Raw genomic sequence first — 18,210 nt, forward strand, 5'->3', positions numbered from 1 at the left:
GTTGCTAAGCATATGGGCTGAGAGTCCGGGTCCCGGGAGCCTCCTTACCCCGACTGGCATGTGCGGCTTCATCTCTTCGTCCTTATCAAACTTCAAAAACCTTCATCTTATAACAACGCCGCTATCTCTCTACTTCTGGAGCTTGCATTCAGTTGTTTTCCAGTTCCTCCCTTGGCGTTTCCCTTTTTTAAACTCTTCATTTACTAGCCGCGGACGAAGCGGCACCAATTTACTAAAGATGCGCTTCCTAACCCTTCTCGGTGCCTTGATAGGTGCACTTTCCTCCATAATGTACCTCCTGGACTCACATCTAGATAAGTTCTACATCTTCACGCCCTCCGAGCTTCAGTCTTTGGCTCAAGCTGCCGTCGAAGCTCATGGCAACGACACTACCTCCGTCGTCCAATACATCGTCTCCAACCTCTCCGCCAAGTACCTGCATCACGTGAACTTGGAGGAAGAATGGATTTTTAACAACGCGGGCGGTGCTATGGGTGCTATGTACATCATCCACGCTTCCGTGACCGAATATTTAATCATTTTCGGCACCGCGATCGGGACTGAGGGCCATACGGGAAGGCACACGGCGGACGACTATTTCCATATCCTGCGCGGCGAGCAACTGGCGTATGCACCGGGAAAGGGCGTCTACGAGCCGGAGAGGTATCCGCAGGGCACTGTGCATCATCTAAAGAGGGGTGATGTTAAGCAGTATAAGATGGAGAGCGGGTGTTTTGCATTAGAGTACGCGAGGGGTTGGATTCCGCCTATGCTGATCTTTGGATACGCTGATAGTAAGTCATCTGTGGTTCCGGGAGTATGTGCTTGTGGGAGAGTGCTGACAAAATACAGCGTTTTCGAGTACATTGGATTTCCCCACGCTTTGGAGGACGACTTGGGTCACTGGTCGCGAGATGCTGGAAAACTTAGCGATGGGCAAGCTTTGAAGGAGATTGGTTGATGTTTTGATAGGAATTGAGTGACGATGTTATTGAGCATAAGGTGAAAGATTTCCGAGATCGAGGATCGACTAGACACCTTATTGTCTCCTCACGGCCTCTAGCTAAAGCTGCCTAGAGTGCGTTACCGTAATCTCCATCCTACGCATTAACGTCGGCGCTCTTACCAAGCAGCAGCTTCATTATCTCATCATACCCTTGTTTGGCCACGAGGAACAACAGAGCCTGGCTGTGGCTGTCCATCGTGTTGACTGCAACCACAATATCTCGTTTGAGCCTGCGTAGAAGCCCCTCCAGCAGAACAGCAGTCTAAACGGTGCTGTGAGGTGCAAACCTGCAGTTCCTCTACAATAGGTTTGGCTGTACTTTCGGTACTAGTAGCTTGAAACTGAAATCACCCGAAGCAAGGAGATAATCAAGGGCATAATAAATCGGGCCGGTACTGAACGTCATGGCTATGTATCTGTGGATACTGGTATGCCGGACCCTGACGGCCGGACTAAACGGAAACTCACCTAGATACTGCATAGCATTGAGGGCTTGAACCTCGTTGGGGCTGACATCGTCGAAGTGAGCCCAAGTCGTGACGATGCTGGCGAGGTGACATTCCTTGCAGCGGCACAAGTAGCTTTTGAGTTATTCTCGAGTACGGTTAAGAAGGGGTCTGCGAAGCAGCAGCGCAAGTTGGTAACTCGGTAGAGAAACGGACTGTGAACCTGTATCCTCGAATTTAATAGTGTAGGATATTGCATTGAATGCATTGCTTATCTCTCTGACAGCAGGTGAAGTGTGTAGTCGATGTAGAAACAGAAGCCTTTGATACTTAACACCCCTATAATTACAAGCGAAGGCAAGCGGGTATTGAGATTAGGTGCGCGAAAGGTCCATGCGGCGAAGATGCAAGAGAACAAGGTACTCAGCTATATTGGGTTATCGGCATTGCAGCTATGACGACTGATCGCAACTGTGCGCTAAAGTGAAACATGAGAAGGGAACGAGAACAATTGCGCTCTTCTTTTTAGTAACTGTATCTTGAACGGTCTAAATAGTCTAAAGCAAAGTTAGATACAACTTCTCGATATAAAATTGTGAAGGGTTGAAAGCAAGAGTATTGTTCTTTGCGTAACATCTTCGTAGACATAACAGCTACCGTGAACCGCTTTCTACTCCTTTTTCGCCTTCTTCTTGCCCTTTGGCACTCTTATGAACCAGTACAAAATCACCGTAGTAGTGATATTGAAAGCGACGTACACGCATAGGAGCGCCTAGTCTCTCCAGCGATTCTCGCAGCTTATACTGACGCTAGTTAAGAATTAATCTGTACTCGGCATGCGGCAATAGTGGTAAGGTTCGTCGCCTGAGGCTCCTGAATTGCTCACGTACCCGCTGGCGAGTGAAATATACTCCTGTAGATACTCGCCGTAGGTTTCATTCTCTGGTGCGGAAAAGCTCTGAAACTCGTTCTCGGCACAGTGAATAGGGGCACCCCTAAGAGTGGTGGAAAGGCTGGACACGGTGAACGGATTGACTCTATATATGAAAACCCAGAAGCGTGGTAGGGAACTGGACCTAGAGAGGATGCTGTAGAAGGCGTACACTTTTCGCAGTTAACATAAAGTCTGTTACAATTAGACGGAAGAAACTCGCTTACTTATAATACCCAATAGAGTTGCGATTGAGGATGCAATCTCCTCGAATCCGAGGCCAGAATAAGCATGTGACCAAAGCTGCTAGCGAAAAGGAAGGAAGCCAGAAGAATAAGGAATGTCAGAAGGCCCCGCGAGTGGACGGTATCCACTTGAATGACACGAAGAGACTCGTGCTGACGCGCATGCTTGTCATTGCAAGGACTTGAGCGTAATTTGAGACTGTAGCGGGTCCAAATGCAGTCTTGCGGCGGGTATATGCGGGAAGAATTAAACTCGAACCAACGTATACCGGGTAGCTACCTTGAAGGCTAGTTGATGTGGAATACGGTTTTCGGTGACGTCGATGTCACGTGACACGAAGCATCTATAAACAACCGCCATACCACTTTGCGACTTCTCGCAAACTCAACAGGAGTAACGGACGGTAGGTGCCTACGTGATTCGCAAATTGAAGCCTCCTTAGAGTGGCAGGGTCTTTCATAACTCGGTTTTCTTTTGGCTAGAGACTTGTTTATAGAGAATTCCCCCGCCCACCTTTCAATCATTCCTCGTCCCAGATCATCTTCGAATCGGTTCTAGAGCAATCCTTTCTGAGCTCAGTGTCTGCTACGTTGCCACGCTCGATGCCGTTTCTCTCCGACTACGGGCATATACTCTGCCGGCTTTCCGCCCACAAGCACCTAGCGAACCGTCTCTAGAGGATCCGCCGGCACTATCTCGTTGCGCTGCCGTCATACAGCCGAAGAGTAGCAAGCAGCAGTGGCTCCGCCCCTATTTCACTGCGCATACCCACCGAGTTTAACATGATTGTGGGAGTTATTGGCAGCAGCGTAGAGCGCTGATCGTAATAGAGACACCGCACACCTCCTCGCTGGCAGACAGGAACGCTCTCCTCCGCCCTGTTGATGACTCCACCGCGCGAGACCCGAGACTGCCAGACGGCAACTTTATAAACGCTGTCGGAGGAGGTTGTGGCGCCGCCCTCGCTGCGGATTGGGGACAACAGGAAGCGCGCTATAGATGGCGTTGGCCTGCAGCTCATACTTGGATGCCGTTGAGCATCGTGAGGGTTGGTTGCATAGGGGGATCTTTGCGTCAAAATATGGACCGGACAGATAGGCCGGCAGAACTATTTCCATGCTCGTCTGGAAGTGCGCGTGCGGCGGAAATCCGTGGCAAGCATTCCACTTGCATATAGGCGTCTACTGAGGGGTGCAACTTCCATCGCTTTCTTAGCTGCCGTGGTCAAGCCTGTATCTCATTGCTGGTCACTGCTAGAAGTTCCTTTAGATCAAAGTCAGCATCTCAGACTGTCGAGTTGTCTCCGCATGTTCTCAAAACATCTCTTTTGGTATGACTTACCCAACCTGACTGGTAGAGATTTCACGATGCCGTCAGAACTCCATATTCGCAATCGGTTAAAGATTCGGTCTACGACACCACGGTAGCTTTCCATGTTTAGTCGGACTTTCGCCACCGGCCAGTGAGGCGAATTCTGCAGCGCAGGCTCGCGAAATGAAGGTGGTATAGAGAATACATAGTAAACGCGAAGTCTGTAGAACATTGAATCCTCTCAGGAGCTCGTTTCCCGAATGTGTACCTAGGTAACTGTTTGCAAGAGACTGTCTGGTTGTCCCACACGCAGTGGCTCTGACAGCTGCTGCAGACTTTAATGCAGCCTTTCGACACTAAATCGCAGCTTGACAGTGTTGGGTAGCTGTTTTGACATCACAGTCCTGGTATACCCAACCCTACCCAAGACGCAACCAGTCCAGAGTTATAGATTGAACATATCCGCCAGACAATCACCCCGAGAGATTCCCAGCTTTAAGACGCCCTTTGGACAGCGTTGGGAAGGAGTTTAAGCCTTGGACCTCCCGATATCGACTTAGCGCTCCGGAAGACATTCTACTAGTTGCGTCTCCAAACTCAAATATTATGGCGCATCGATTAGTGTCAGGCACCGTCTGGGCTCGTCTACAACGTTACGAGCACTGGAATTTATGTATTTCGATGAATGATACTGCCTTTTGGTGCACAAGCCTCGCATCTCATCAGGGTGTTCTGGAGCAATGGCATCAATCCGCCGCCTTCACCGAGAAGAGTCCGCCACCTGGCTGCGCCTCCCCATCTCCCTGCCAGGCGAGCTAGAGTATACAGAAGCACTGGAGGACTTTCTAAAAGAAAGCAAGATCCTCCCCCTTCGCGTCGTGCTACGAGGAGAACAGACATTAAATTATTAACTTTACATGCCCTTCTATCGCTGCGCTTCGGAGTCTTCTGCGGGCCTATTTCTCCGCCGCCTCCACGCTTCATGTTCTGTTCGCTCCGTCCACTCCTTTCGGCTTGATAGAAGGTTTGCGTGTCAGATCTTAGTCCACGCACTGACCGTGCTGACAAGACGACCCGGGTGTCCGCGCCGAAACTCCTACTTCTTCCGATCGTTTCAGTATGGCAGTACAAAATTGCGCGTGCCGGCCACCCAACCGAGCCGAACTCTCACTGCACCCGATGTGTGAAGAGACTGATGGCGAGCTCTTCGAACCACGCGTTTTAGAGCCACCGCCCCTCTGTGACTAGCCCCTCGAGCCAGGCGCCACATGGGACGCCTGGCCGCCGATCGAAGCCTATACCGGCCGAGCTCTCACCACAACAGGTGCGCAGAAGAGACAGATGACGGGCTTCTCGAGCCAGGCGTTCCATCTGTCGACGAGCGACCGATCCGAGCCCTTGCCAGCCGAGCTCTCGCCGCGCCAGAGACAGAGGACAGGCTCCTCGAACCAGGCGTCCCACCTGAAGCCGAGCCACTGATGCTCTGGGACGGCCTCTCGCCGCACCAGATGCGTAGAAGAGCAGATGACGGGTTCCTCGAACACAAAGTCCGATCCGCCGAGCCATCGATCGACTCTGTCGAGCTTCCCGACCCGGGCGGCTCGTCTGGCACCGGGTCACTGATCCTCGGTGATGAGCTCTCACCACGCCAGATGCGTGGAAGAGACAAGCGGCAAGATCCTCGAACCCGGTGTCCCATCTGACGCCGAGCTACCGATCCATAGAGGGCCCGGCCTGATCCGCTTGTATCCGAGGCCGGAATCCGGTGGAAGAGGAGGAGCTTGCGATGAGCTCGTTCCAGAACTCGCTTCAGCTTCCAACCAGCTCCACAGAAGACCTAGCCTAATCCCTTTGCAAACAGGGCCGGATCTGGTCAGCCTACCCAAGCACACGAGCCCGCCCATGATCTGCTTAGAGCCGCGAGCAACGACCTTGGAATGACTCCCGCAAGAAGACGGCGGACTGCGTCTCTGCCAATCCAACCGTGGTTCATAAACACACCAGTTCAGCTCCGCCGGACTTGCCCGTCTCCATTCTGCGCCGTGAGGTCCTGCTTGAGACATTTCGGGTTCTTCTCCCATACCTCGACTGGCGCGATCGTGGTCTTTGTCTAGTTCCCGTCGGCGAGTCTCTATCTGCTTCTCGTTCGCAGTCTTCATCGGGTTCCCGTTTACTGCGAGTCGTGTGCCGCCTTCGCCTTCGCCTTTCCCACCACCGCCATCAGCGCCCATATGCCCGCCTCCCTAATCACATGCCCAACTTCCACGGCCTACGGGCTCATCACATGGCCGGAGTATGGCGGAGTCCTTGCCGACGGCGTTTAGGGGCTTTTGATAGGCCTCTGCACGGTGTCAAATCACCTATTGCGACCTGTGAGTTCTCTCCGCCTCAAAGAGTGTCGACCGAGGCTTTCGCAAACTTCTCGAGTATGAAGGCATTCGAAAGAAGTGCCGCCTCAGCGATTGCGGCGGGGATGTCTTGCCGCCTCCTGCCGGGGGTTGAAAGAGTCTCAGTACCTGGATCCTCTCGACGGACAGAAAGACTGCATGTCTTATGTTCAGAAGGGCGTCTAGGCATCTGGAAGAAATGCCGCCCCAATAATTATTACGAGGACGTGCCACCACGCGCTACCGGCCTGTAAAAGTGTCATCTTGACAGATAGAGAGTGCGTGTCCCGCGGCCAGACAGCGTCCGGGTATCTAGAAGACATAATGGCCCTTTTTGCGTCGCCGGCGCGATCCCTGCTTCAAGAAGAAGCCCATGGAGACAAGAGATGCGTGTGCAACCGGGTATGCTGAGTGATCATCTTCGCTGACCGCCAATCTAGCATGTTGATGCTTGATTACATTTCGGGACTGGTCCTGATCTATTGGCAGCAAGACTACGCAGCTGCCGTCTATCCCTCTCCTGTGAGGCGATCGGTCACCCCCTTCTTACAACAAGATGGCCGCTTGCATTCAGTCTTGCTGACGCGCTTACAACCCGCCGTACCTGTCCATGGGAATCTAGCTCAAGCTGCAATCACCAGTTCACAGGCTGTGTTCGCGTCGGCTCGAGATACTCCACCCTCCGGTGTTGTTTTAGGTCGATAGCCACGCCTTTCTCGGCTGCCGCTACGCTCATCGGCGCGTTTGACCCTTTGGTAGCAGCGTCGAGTTTTGGAGTCTTCTCGGGGTCCTCTCTCAACCCTCTCTGCTGGTTGAGCTTCTCTTTGCTCCCTCTATCCCAATCTTTATCCACTATGGCCTCCTACCAATCCACCTCTATCAGGAAATCAAATTTGCGGCCTCGCCGACTCCAGTAATCCTCGCCGGTGTAAGCTGCGCCATCGCCCTTCTTCTAACCAATCCACCTCTTATCAGGAAATCGATATTGCAGCCTTCCCTTGCCCCCTCCTAGCGTCCTCCGCCCGCTCCTGCGATCCCTGTCGCTGCGGAGTCGCCTGCGTCTTCGATCATCGACCACTCACTAGGACATTGACTTTAACCAATCCACCTCTTATGCGCAATTCTGAAGGCGTGCAACAGTCCCATCCGCTACGCACCCCCTAACCCTGTCCCGCCGCATCCGCCATCCCGTCCAACACGACCGAATCGCCCACGCTTGCCCCGCGCCCCCTCCCACCTGTCCTCCAAAACTGGACATCAACTTTACAGCCTCCCCTCCGCATAGTTCAGCAGCCCTCGCCACTGCGACAACACCCATACCTTGATCAATCCACACTTTGGCCTAACCTACCTCTTGTCAGAGCATCGACATCGCCTGCCTCCTCGACCAACCCGCCTCTTACCGGACAGTTTACAGTACTGTTTTCGGTTGTCACCGTCGGCAACCGCTACCCTCTCGAATTCTCACCCGGAGGCGTTCCGCTTTGATTCGGCGCCGCGCTCAGTGTTCCTTGCGTCTAGGCGCTCACGGTCTTTTCGGTGTGACGGGATGCGCCGAAAAAAGCCGTGCCTGAGTCTCGGAAGAGTATTTGTGTCATTATTTTGGGATGCCGCATCCGAATTACGGTGAAAGATCCGGTGCCGCCGGGAGCTGAGAGATTGTTTGTATTGATGTAGCGACTTCTTGGATTCCCGACTTCCGCGCTTGCAAAAAACCTAGCCGCACCCGATAGGAGGATCGGGACGGCAAAACAGCTCCGCCGTTGATGCTGGCAGGGTGCAGAAAGCGCAAGATCTCGCGCTCCAATTCTATCCCTGGCCGTCAAGCTGGATAGTTGCGTGGCCGCTAACACAGCAGATCCTTGACTCGACGCTTAGGAAGGAACGGTTCTAACTCAAGCGAGTACAGTATCTCTGCATACTTCATCCATACTCCTTGGCTGCCATCTGCAGGACTCTCTCCTCAACACGTACTTCAAAACAATGGGCCAGTGAGCTTTAATTACGCAGAGGAGGGTCCAGATGATGAAGAGACCTTTAAAACAATGAGATGGTGAGCTTCGATCGCGCAGAGGATGAAGAGACCTTTATTACTGATCCGGGCAAGGTCTAAAAGACGCAAGCTCTCGCACTTCAAATTTTCCCCCAGCTTGTCCGGCGAGATTCTTCTTCAGACAAAACCCAGCGCAGTGCGACATTGTGACCGGAGTCCGGAGAAAGAGGCGTAGAAGGCGCAGGATCTCACGCTTCGGACCTGCCCTCAGACTACTCCTCTAGAAACGGGACCCTCCTCCGGACGAAACCCAGCACAATGCGACGTCTCCTTTGGGGACTGGAGCAGGTTACGCAAAAGCGCAAGATCTCGCGCTTCAGATTTCCGCCCTTGAGACTCCCCTTAGACAAAACCCGGCACAACGCAACATCGTGACCGGAATCCAGAGGAGAAAGAGGGCAGGATTTCGTGGTTTGATTATCCATTCAGACTGTCAACCTGTTTTTGGGATTTTCTTTCGGACGAAAGGACGCGGAATACGATGTTGTGACTGGGCTTGAATTAGTCAAGAGGGTGAGTAACATGGAATGCAGTTTCGGTTCTCATGGACAAATCTGGGATAGTTATGCTTGAAAATACTTCGACAGATGACACAACGGCACGAACATTAAAGAGGAGATTCTTAAAGGGAAATCATCGAAAGAGCTATTGGCTCGGGGGTCTTACTGGTGTCCGGTGGTTTTCTGCTTCTGGCTCAACCGTTGTCTTCAACAACGAGCAGCACATGGTTGACGAGTTGGTCCTAAAGGGGAGATCGCCCAAGAAGCCAGCGACCCGGGTGCTACGCGCTGTCGGTGGAGGGCAGATGGAGGCGCGGGCTTGACGGAACAGGGTTTTCGTGTATGAATGTTCAAGCTATCAACAGAAATGATAGGGCTGTACATAAAGTGCAAATCACTCAACGCGCTCCTGTTCGGAATGTACATCTATGCGTGATCGTCCCGCGTGATTGCTAAATATCCTTATGCTCATCTCTACGATACACGTGCCCCTACCCCATCGCGACGTTGCCTTGCCTCAGCTAATTGCGCGCCACTAATATTCTTGAGCAGCGCTTTGCCAGCAAAAGGGGAGATGACTAGAGCCCGAGAGCCTCCACACGATCTCGCAACCGATCGGATAATGCAGCCGCCTTGGGATGAGGAATTCGGCATGCCCGATAAGTATAAGGGTCCTCCAGCAGCTAGTGGGTGGCCCACGCCTTTCGTAGGTACTCTATCTTTCGGCCCAAGACTCATCTGGCTCGATGGCAGCTTCTCAGCTGCTGAAGGCAACACAGCACTCTTTAATGAGCCGCTCCCCTCATCCACACAGCTGAAGAAATAATCAAGGCTCTCCCCAGAGATAGCGATCACGAGCTGTTCAACATCACCTGCTGTAATGCATGCGCCACGGATCGTCACAACGCCACGAACACGTTCGGCAAGAACCACGGTGCGACGCCGCAATCGCGTGAGAAGCTCGTGAACCACTTTCGGTCTCCCCGTCGCCGCCACCGTGGACAGACGTTGGATGTGAGGGTGGCTACATTCCATTACGCCAGATGGCGACCCGCACAGCTGCCGGAGGGTCCCGCTGCGCTCAATATACGCCATCTTCTCGTGTCCGATAGATACCCTGCTAGTCTGTAGGTGGCTTACGAATCCATAGTGTTCTGCTGCTACATCGAGCTCGAGTCTGTGCGTGGCGGAACGCCGTGGGTTTGGCGCGTCGTCGGGGCGCAAGGCCTTTTCTGGCTCTCTGATGACCTGTTTGGCGGGTACCCCTTCGTCAGCATCGATCCAATTTCAGAGAGTTGCTCCGCCCGCGAGCGTTATATCGCGAGAGGCTCACCTGAGTCCGCGTCACTTGTGCCTGGTTCCAGGTTGGATCCTCTGCCATCGCATCTTCATCAGTTGCTTCCGCGAATCTTCCCTAGACTTCTTGAATCAAGCGGTGTCTGATCATGCTCGTCTCGGGCCTGCGCCCACAACGTTTCGAGCCTCTCATGCGGAAACACAGCTGAGTGGTTGATCTCTCTCGGTGAAGCCGCTTCTTGCTTGGGCAGCGGGCTAGAGTGACCGAACGTCGCCGGCTCACTTGCCCCCCACAGCCGCCATATCGTGCGTCTCCACAGGTCTGGGCTCTCTTTGCGCGGTGAACTGCATCGGCTCGGGGGGGCATCGGTATGCGAGTCTGTGTTCGGCTCTCTGTTCGTCTACTTGAAGGCGACCCTTTGCTAGCATGAGTCGCGTTTGATCGTGGATTTGGCTCACCTGCGTTTCTATCGTCGATTGCCTCCGCTGAGACTGGCCGCTACCTTGCCACTGCGATCGGAGCTGCTACAGTCTTTCCTGCGAATTTTGGTATCGACCTTTGAGCGGCGCTGTTGCCGCTTCCAGCTCATCGTGCTTGTTCTGGCCTGCGTGTGTAGCATCTCGAGTCTTCCACGCAGCAAAGCGGAATCGACCGCGATCTCGCGGTTAAGAACTTCGAACTCGGTACCAAAGAGGTCCTCAAGCGCGTCAGGCTACAATGGAGTCAGAATCAGGCGTACAAAGAGACGGTGCCTATAGTCTGTCATCGTTGCTTTCAGTTTTCCCTTGTGGTCTCTTGTGTCGACAATCCGCGGAGTTTGTGACTAAGGCATATGAGACGACGGGAAACTTTATACACCTGATGAACGGCTTTTACGTATAAACACTAGCTAAAAGATTGATAATTCGCGTGAAAGAGATGCTCCGCGTCCTCAGTCGCCATATTCGGTAGCACATTCAGTCTGTTGCGCTTCGGGCATGTCAACCACTCTGACCTTCGCATTGGCGCTTCCGCCCCCGTGTTTTCGCTATCGCGACGGCCAAATCAACCTCTTCTCGGTCAGCGTCTATTAAGTGTTGCGTGCCCGACCACTACGTTAGCGCGTTACGCCTGTCACTCTGGAACTGTAGAGCAGCATCTTAGGTGGAGCCTTAGTCGTAACATGATACCGTTGGATGGTACTGATCGGTTAGAGTTTGCAAGGCGAGTGGAGTGAGTAAACAATGACTAGATTTGCATGGCAGTGGTGTATGTGCGGCGACTGCCAGAACATACGGTGTCGGCGTTGTATAAAGTAGAATTTCTATAGCGCGGGAATTTATGAGGCGCGGGGTTGTATGGCGCAAGGTTGTATGGACTTTTGCAATCACGCACGTGACGAGTTGGAACCTGAAATACAGGTCCGCGGCGCGGCTTCTTACCACGACACAGCTTCTTATTATAGCATAGCTTATCACAACACAACTTACCTCATTACAGCTTATCTCAACACAACTAATCTCAACATAACTCCTTATAACACAGCTTCTAATAACACAACCTTTTATAACACAGCCTATTATAGCACAACTAATCACAACACAACCTACGGTAGCATAACCTATTATAATACAACTTATTATAACACAACTTCTAATGGCACAACTTATCACAACATAACTAAAGCTCTTCTTGCGCTTCCCCTAACCCCTGCGCCATATACTTCCCGCGCCATACATTTCCAGCTCCTCCACAACGACAACCAGGTATATACACGGTAGTCTGCCCATCGTCTTCCTTTCCGCTCTTCGCAGTCACACTGACGTCTCGCTGAAGGAGTTGTGTTGCGCCTCTGTAAGGCACCGCTACATCCCCTCGAAGTGGGACGATCACCCGCTAACACCCACAACAGAAGACTACAAGCAAGACGACACCCTACAATGATGACCCGCTACGGCTCGCGCTTGAGAGTACCCTCTAAAAGAGGCACGATGCAGTCTTCACGCCGCCAATCACTCCGCCTCTCGAAGGGGACCGACCGCTGGACGAGCCTGTTTATGTACCGTCGATAGACAGTGAATGCTGCGTTAGGTGGTGAAGACGGCCTGGACGAGCGAATGCAACAGATCTAAATGCGCCCCGACCCGCCCTCACTCTAGGCCGCTACCACCCTCCGTCTCTCCGAGCAGCGGTAGCGATCACGCCATTAAGGCGCTCCATAGAGCCTCCGGGTTCAGCTTGAGGGAGAAGCGCATACACAGATCAACCGGAAGTCCTGACTCTGACTCGTGGATGAGACGACGCACAAGAAGCATGTCGGGAAGCAGCTCGGATCCTTGAGACCGAGGGAGAAGTATCAAGGAAAGGCCTAAAACGGATCTCAGACGAGCTCCAGTGAGCGAAAGGAGTAGCTTAAGACCAGAGCCGACATTTGAGAGTCGTTAAGACGAGCCGAGGATACGGAAGAGGGAATGCGTGTCGCTAATGAGGAAGTCCGAGCTCGTTAAGGGAAGGCTGGTTAGAACCAAGCTAAAGCAGGAGTCCGTATTGGTTGCGAGCCTTTGAAAGGAGCTTGAGGAAGAGGAGAAACTAGGGCAGGATGCCTCGGCGGAACAGAGCGGACGACTGTAGAGTCGCAAAACGCCGACTCTAAGTCGGAAGATTAGCTAAGCCGGCTCGCCGAGTCGACGACGGGTGAGTGATGGTTCTGGAAGGGAGAGGGTCGAAAGGAACAACGACTCGGCGGCCTCGCTGATGTCCAATGTGTTCTGCCGTTCGGCGTTGTCATCACACCAGAGGACGCTAGGACGAGAAAGACACGGCAGTTGAAGTGATGGGAAATCGCCGAAAGGGTGGGGATCACCATGCTTCAAGACACCTCAACAGACGGTACAATAGTCGAGAGGGTATGTCTGAAGGGAAACCCGTCGAAAAGACTGCGCCAGAGGAGCACAGTGGTCGAAGAGGGGAACTTTTGAGAACTCGTCCAAAGGACCCACAACTCGGTTGCTCAGTCAAATGTAATGATTCAAATCTCCTTGCCAAATTAGGACGAGCATGTCGAATTCATCTTTATTCTGCCATGCGACGGCCATAGTGAGGAGTGATTCGGATATCAGCGCTGGTTACCTCCAAGCGTCGCGCCTACCCTACATCAGGCTTCAGCAGCGTCGGTCCTTAGTAATCCTCGTTCCCAACGACAGCAGCACTTGTTCCCGACGGCCGCAGGCCTCCTTCCTAGCAATATCTGCCCTTGATCCAAGCAGCCGCCCTCAGTCTCAGTATCCCAGCAGTAGCGGAGACCTGATTTCAACCTTCATGCATGCTCAGTATCACCCTCCGCGCTTAGTCTCAACGCCCAGTCTTCGTCCAGAGCAGTAACGACCTTCCTAGAGCCTCCCGTCATCCGAGCTCTCAAGCGTCCGGCTCAGCCTGCGTGCTCAGCCTCCGAGTTCAGCCTTCGTGCTAGTCCGCCTTCCGCGTCCGCCGTCCTTCTCCGCACAACGGAAGCCACTTCATCTCGAGCACGATACTGCGCGATTTGGTCACCGGCCGTCACTGCCGTCTTTCGGCTTGCATCATCTATACGTGACCTTCACATTCACTTTTCGGGTAACAACTGGCCCGACAAGCCTCATAGCTATCAAGCACCGCGCGCTGCCATCAGCTTCGACCCCTGAATTTGGTCTCCAGCTTCTGGTTCTTGTCCTCGAGCTTCAATCTTGACCTTCGGACACCCTCACTCTCTACCCACTCCAATCTCAATCTTCGAGCATCAGTCTGCCCCCTCAAGCCTCCCTTCTGCCTGAGGCACCGTCCACCAAAGCGAAAAGTTTGCATTCTGTCAACTGGCCGCGCAAGGCGTCAGACATTAAGCGGCGGTGAATTCGTCAAAGATTCTCCCTTCGGAGTCTGTGCCACCTATGGAAATTGCCTCAGCATATCTCCGCCGCCAGCAACAGTGACCTCCCGTCCGCCAACCCCTCGTGACTGCCGACATTCTGAATAGTTACATCATAACTAAGGGAGCACACCAACTAAACGCTATTGATAACGCTAACGGAGGCGCCGCGGTTTCCATCGAGCAAGCCGAAGCTGAACTTCGTCGGCCAGTTAGCAAAGCCGAGCGAGCATCGCATCTCGCGTCACAAGAGTAGGCAGCTCCGCCTACCCTCCGCTGACGTCAGGCGCTGCCGCGCCGGCGCGACTTCATGCCGGATGATACAGGGGACAACGCGCTCAGCAAATCGCGCACACCACTCTAAGACGGAGCTAGGGGGAAAGTAGATGTCAGCGCGCGGTTCTCACCGAGTGCTTGGCGGTTCGTATTTGCGGTTCCACAGATTGATAGCCGTTTCCGAACCTTCGTGAGACATCAACTCTTAGCACCACATCAGTATCAACATGCTTTAGCGTATTCAGGCGGAAGCTGTGGCACTCGGTAAGCGTGATCTAGTATTTATAACACGCGGCGAGGTCCATTAGCGTAGCTTCTCGGTCGAAGCTAAAGTTCCTTATTAAGCCGTCAAAAGTCTGTCCGCCGGAACTCAGCGTGGATTTCTTGATCTCAGTCCTTCGAGGGTACCGCCTTGCCAGCGAGCTCCTCCAGACTCGGCCCAGCGATCCCGGGTACAAGGCTCGGCTCGCCGGCGGGAAACAGAACATCATCCCCATCAAGAGGTGTATGACTGCTCTCTTGCCCATTACTGAAGCGGTCAGGGAGCGAAAAATAGATAACCTCTTCACGCCAATGGATAGGCGGTGGTTGAGAGCGCTCTCGTGATGGGACCGTCACCTTGCTAGTTCCAGCGGGGCGCGTTCGTTCCGCACATTATTGGCTCTGAAGTCCGCTCAGGACATCGCTGACGTCCCAAGAGGAGCAGGGAATAACAAGGCCTCACAGAGTAGATGAAGATATAGAGCGTGCACCTCCTCAATAACGTTGAAGATCGAAGGGCAACGCTACCGATGAGGCTGGGCTTTTTGAGTTGTAGACGCGGCGTACAGCTTCAGCAGCTCGGTTTCAACTATACATCCTGAATGGCGTGACCGGCGCAGCTGAATTCTGGCGCCATAGTTGCGACCAAATGCATCATCCCGTCCTGCAAAAGCCAACTCATATGCACACAATGCATAAAGCAGGCAATTGTTCACGTGTTCTATAGGCTCATCCGATCCCGATGTGCTCGACCAATACAGCTGTGCAGGGATAATGCAATTGGTTTGAACTTCCCCCGGAGTTCAAACATCCAGAGTGGCCCAGGCGAATGGAGGCAGATTTTGTCAGGTAACAAGCTGCAAAAAGGCAACACGATAGGGGCCCTACAGCCGCGATAATTCTATAATTTCAAAGCCTACCTCTCCAAAGAATGTCTCAACACAACATGATTGGTTGCATCCGTCTCTAAACGGCGCCGAGTAGGCAGTCGAAGTGTAATGGCAAGCGGGAGCGGCTATGAATAGCTTCCGGTCCTCAAGCTGATGCAGCTGATGGTCAGCAAAGGGTCCAAATAATCCGAGAGGGTGGTGACCTTTTAAAACTTACGCCGTGGACGATCAATCGTAGGTCTCACTGGATAGCCTGAGTGGGTAAATGAGGGGACCTAGCGCCTTGGCGTCAGGCTGTGGGGTTATGGTCCCCGTATAGCTTTAAGTCTGTTGGGACGCCGATGCAACCAAAATGATCATCAGCCGCGAGATGGCGCACACCCTCGTGCAGCCGCGTGATGTCGCCAAAGTCTCGATTCACATCTAGGGGACCAGCCCTACCAGGGTAGAGAAACGGTGCATTTGCCGCATCCAGCGTGTGTGAGCCAGCCAAAGCAACCGATGATTGCAGTCGAGGTTCAGCTCAGGCCTCCCCTAATCGCGCCTCTCCTCGACTCCATGTCAGATCCAGCTCTTTCCTTTTCTATTACGTCACAAGATCTGTTCCGATTGCCTTCGTGGATATTGTCTCATAAGAATGTACTTATATATTCGCCTTAATCCCTTTACGTTCGTGTCCTCAAATTTCAGAATTCTAGTGCTACATTGACGTATCGCTCCGACCTCATTCCGCTCTTTGAAGTGCACTCACTTCGCATCTCTTAGATTTAGTAGGTCAAGCACTTCCCTAAATTGTCACTGTTGATTCGACAAGTTCTAGCCGGAACTAGGTCGTCCAGGTGAACGAAGCCACTGTATTAAGCTACTGTGTTGTGCCAAAGTGCGTTTAGCGTCTTCTATATACTGGAATTCGCGTAGTATCCTAGACCCTCTTTCGTCTACAAGAGTAACGCTTTGCACATCACTTATTATACCGAATATATCTTACTCAGACTAAGGTGGAGCTAACAGACATCTTCATGTTCAGGGTCTCATCATGCCGACACCGTCGACACTAAACATCGCGCTTCAAAATAGGACGAACTCAAATACAGTCTACGCCTACATCACAGGCCGGGCGCCTGATCACAACAATGCTTTATTCATTCTTCAGCGGGACGGTATAACGCCGTACTACCCAACCTCGCCGCCGGAGGATGGCACTTCTCTAGAGCAGGACTGTGCAATTCGCCTCGGTGCTCCAGACACGACCACCACAGTCACTACTCCCCACCTCGATAGTGCACGAATATGGTTTTCGGTGGACGGAAAGCTGACATTCAAATTGAACCGCGGCCCCGCTCTTGTCGAACCCTCAGTTTCTAACCGCTCTGACCCGAACATCGATACTAATTGGGGGTTTGCTGAGTTCACCTATAATAATCTCCAGCTGTACGCCAACATCACCTACGTGGACTTTGTGTCAGTGCCGATCTCGCTCACCCTCACGAGCACCACCGGCGCCACCCAACATGTTACGGGCATGCCAGCCAACGGCCTCGACATCGTCTGCGCTGGGCTCAGAGACCAAGATGCTCGGGATAATGCCGGGTGGAGCTCGCTGGTCGTGCGGCGGCACGGGAGGAACCTGCGCGCCCTGAGCCCAAACATCGGCATCGTGGTAGACCCGCTCCTATTCAAAGGCTATTTTGAGCCTTACGTTGACCAAGTCTGGCATAAATATGTCACTAAACCTCTCTCAGTCAACACGCAGACATCAAGCGGCGTGATAAACGGCCAGGTCATTCAACCCGAGCTTATCCTAGGCGCCCACGCATTTAGCAAACCCTCTACCCGAGATATCTTCAGCTGCAGCACGGGTCCGTTCGAGGAGAGGGGGTCTGCTGAGCGAGGGAATCTGATCGCTAGACTCAGCGCGGCTTTGAACCGCTCTACCATCTTGGTTGACGACACGATACCTGATACACCTCCGACTTACTTCCAGCATCCAATCACGAACCACTACGCGCGAATTGTGCACGACGCGAATCTGGACGGCAGGGGATACGCGTTCCCGTACGATGATGTCACTCCGACGGGCGGCAGGGATCAGTCTGGTGCGGTGAACCATGGGAGTCCAAGGTTGCTGACGGTTGCTGTTGGTGGGAATGGCGCGTCTTTGCTCGGGCCTGGTATCAGAGCTGAACTTTGATTGCCGGAATAGTCAAAGCACTGTAAGATCAGACACGGGACGGTTTAGCGTACCGTCTACAGTCTGACGAGCTGATGATGATACTTTTCGGTGTTATTAGGGGTTTGGAACCGCAGGATAACTGTATTTAATCGCGCGCGGTTGATAGGCCTCGGCTAAATGCAGGTTAACACCCTAACGACCTTGGAGTCTTTGTTCTTACGGTCAAGGAAAATCTTCTTGGATTACAAGTTATTCGCGCACCACGCATAATGACAAAAGCATAAGCCCTTTGTTCTCAGCCAGTGCATTATCGCCAACCCCGCATTTCAGCGCATCTTTTCAACGACGGTAGCCGATTGCGCGCGTCGTACAGCTTCCTGGGCTTAGTACCTGTACCGATCACTGCAGTGCTTTACTGGAGGCGCTTTTATGTCGTACTGCCTGGCGTCTAAGCTACTCACGTGCGAATAGGGTCTTTACTACAAGGACTCTCCTATTGACCGACAAGATACCTTAAAGCTCCGCACTTATCGCTCTTGACGCTGCTGTTAGG

General features: G+C 52.9%; 3 protein-coding genes across 3 annotated transcripts; all 3 read left to right on the forward strand.

The window, feature by feature from the left end:
• Nucleotides 1–238: 238 nt before the first annotated feature.
• On the forward strand, nt 239–947 carry W97_08410 (C-8 sterol isomerase; the record flags this gene model as incomplete). The annotated part of the gene is made up of 2 exons (XM_007786224.1): nt 239–794; nt 853–947. The coding sequence occupies 2 exons, from the start codon at nt 239–241 to the stop codon at nt 945–947; spliced, it is 651 nt and encodes a 216-aa protein (XP_007784414.1).
• Nucleotides 948–5,208: 4,261 nt separating this feature from the next.
• W97_08411 (uncharacterized protein) lies at nt 5,209–5,643 on the forward strand (the record flags this gene model as incomplete). Its single annotated transcript, XM_007786225.1, has 1 exon — nt 5,209–5,643. One exon carries the CDS (start codon nt 5,209–5,211, stop codon nt 5,641–5,643), a length of 435 nt encoding a protein of 144 aa, XP_007784415.1.
• Nucleotides 5,644–16,520: 10,877 nt separating this feature from the next.
• W97_08412 (uncharacterized protein) lies at nt 16,521–17,675 on the forward strand (the record flags this gene model as incomplete). The annotated part of the gene is made up of 1 exon (XM_007786226.1): nt 16,521–17,675. One exon carries the CDS (start codon nt 16,521–16,523, stop codon nt 17,673–17,675), a length of 1,155 nt encoding a protein of 384 aa, XP_007784416.1.
• Between the last annotated feature and the right edge of the window lie 535 nt (nt 17,676–18,210).

Source organism: Coniosporium apollinis (assembly GCF_000281105.1).
Source record: "Coniosporium apollinis CBS 100218 chromosome Unknown supercont1.53, whole genome shotgun sequence".
In the NCBI taxonomy this organism is placed as follows: domain Eukaryota; kingdom Fungi; phylum Ascomycota; class Dothideomycetes; genus Coniosporium; species Coniosporium apollinis.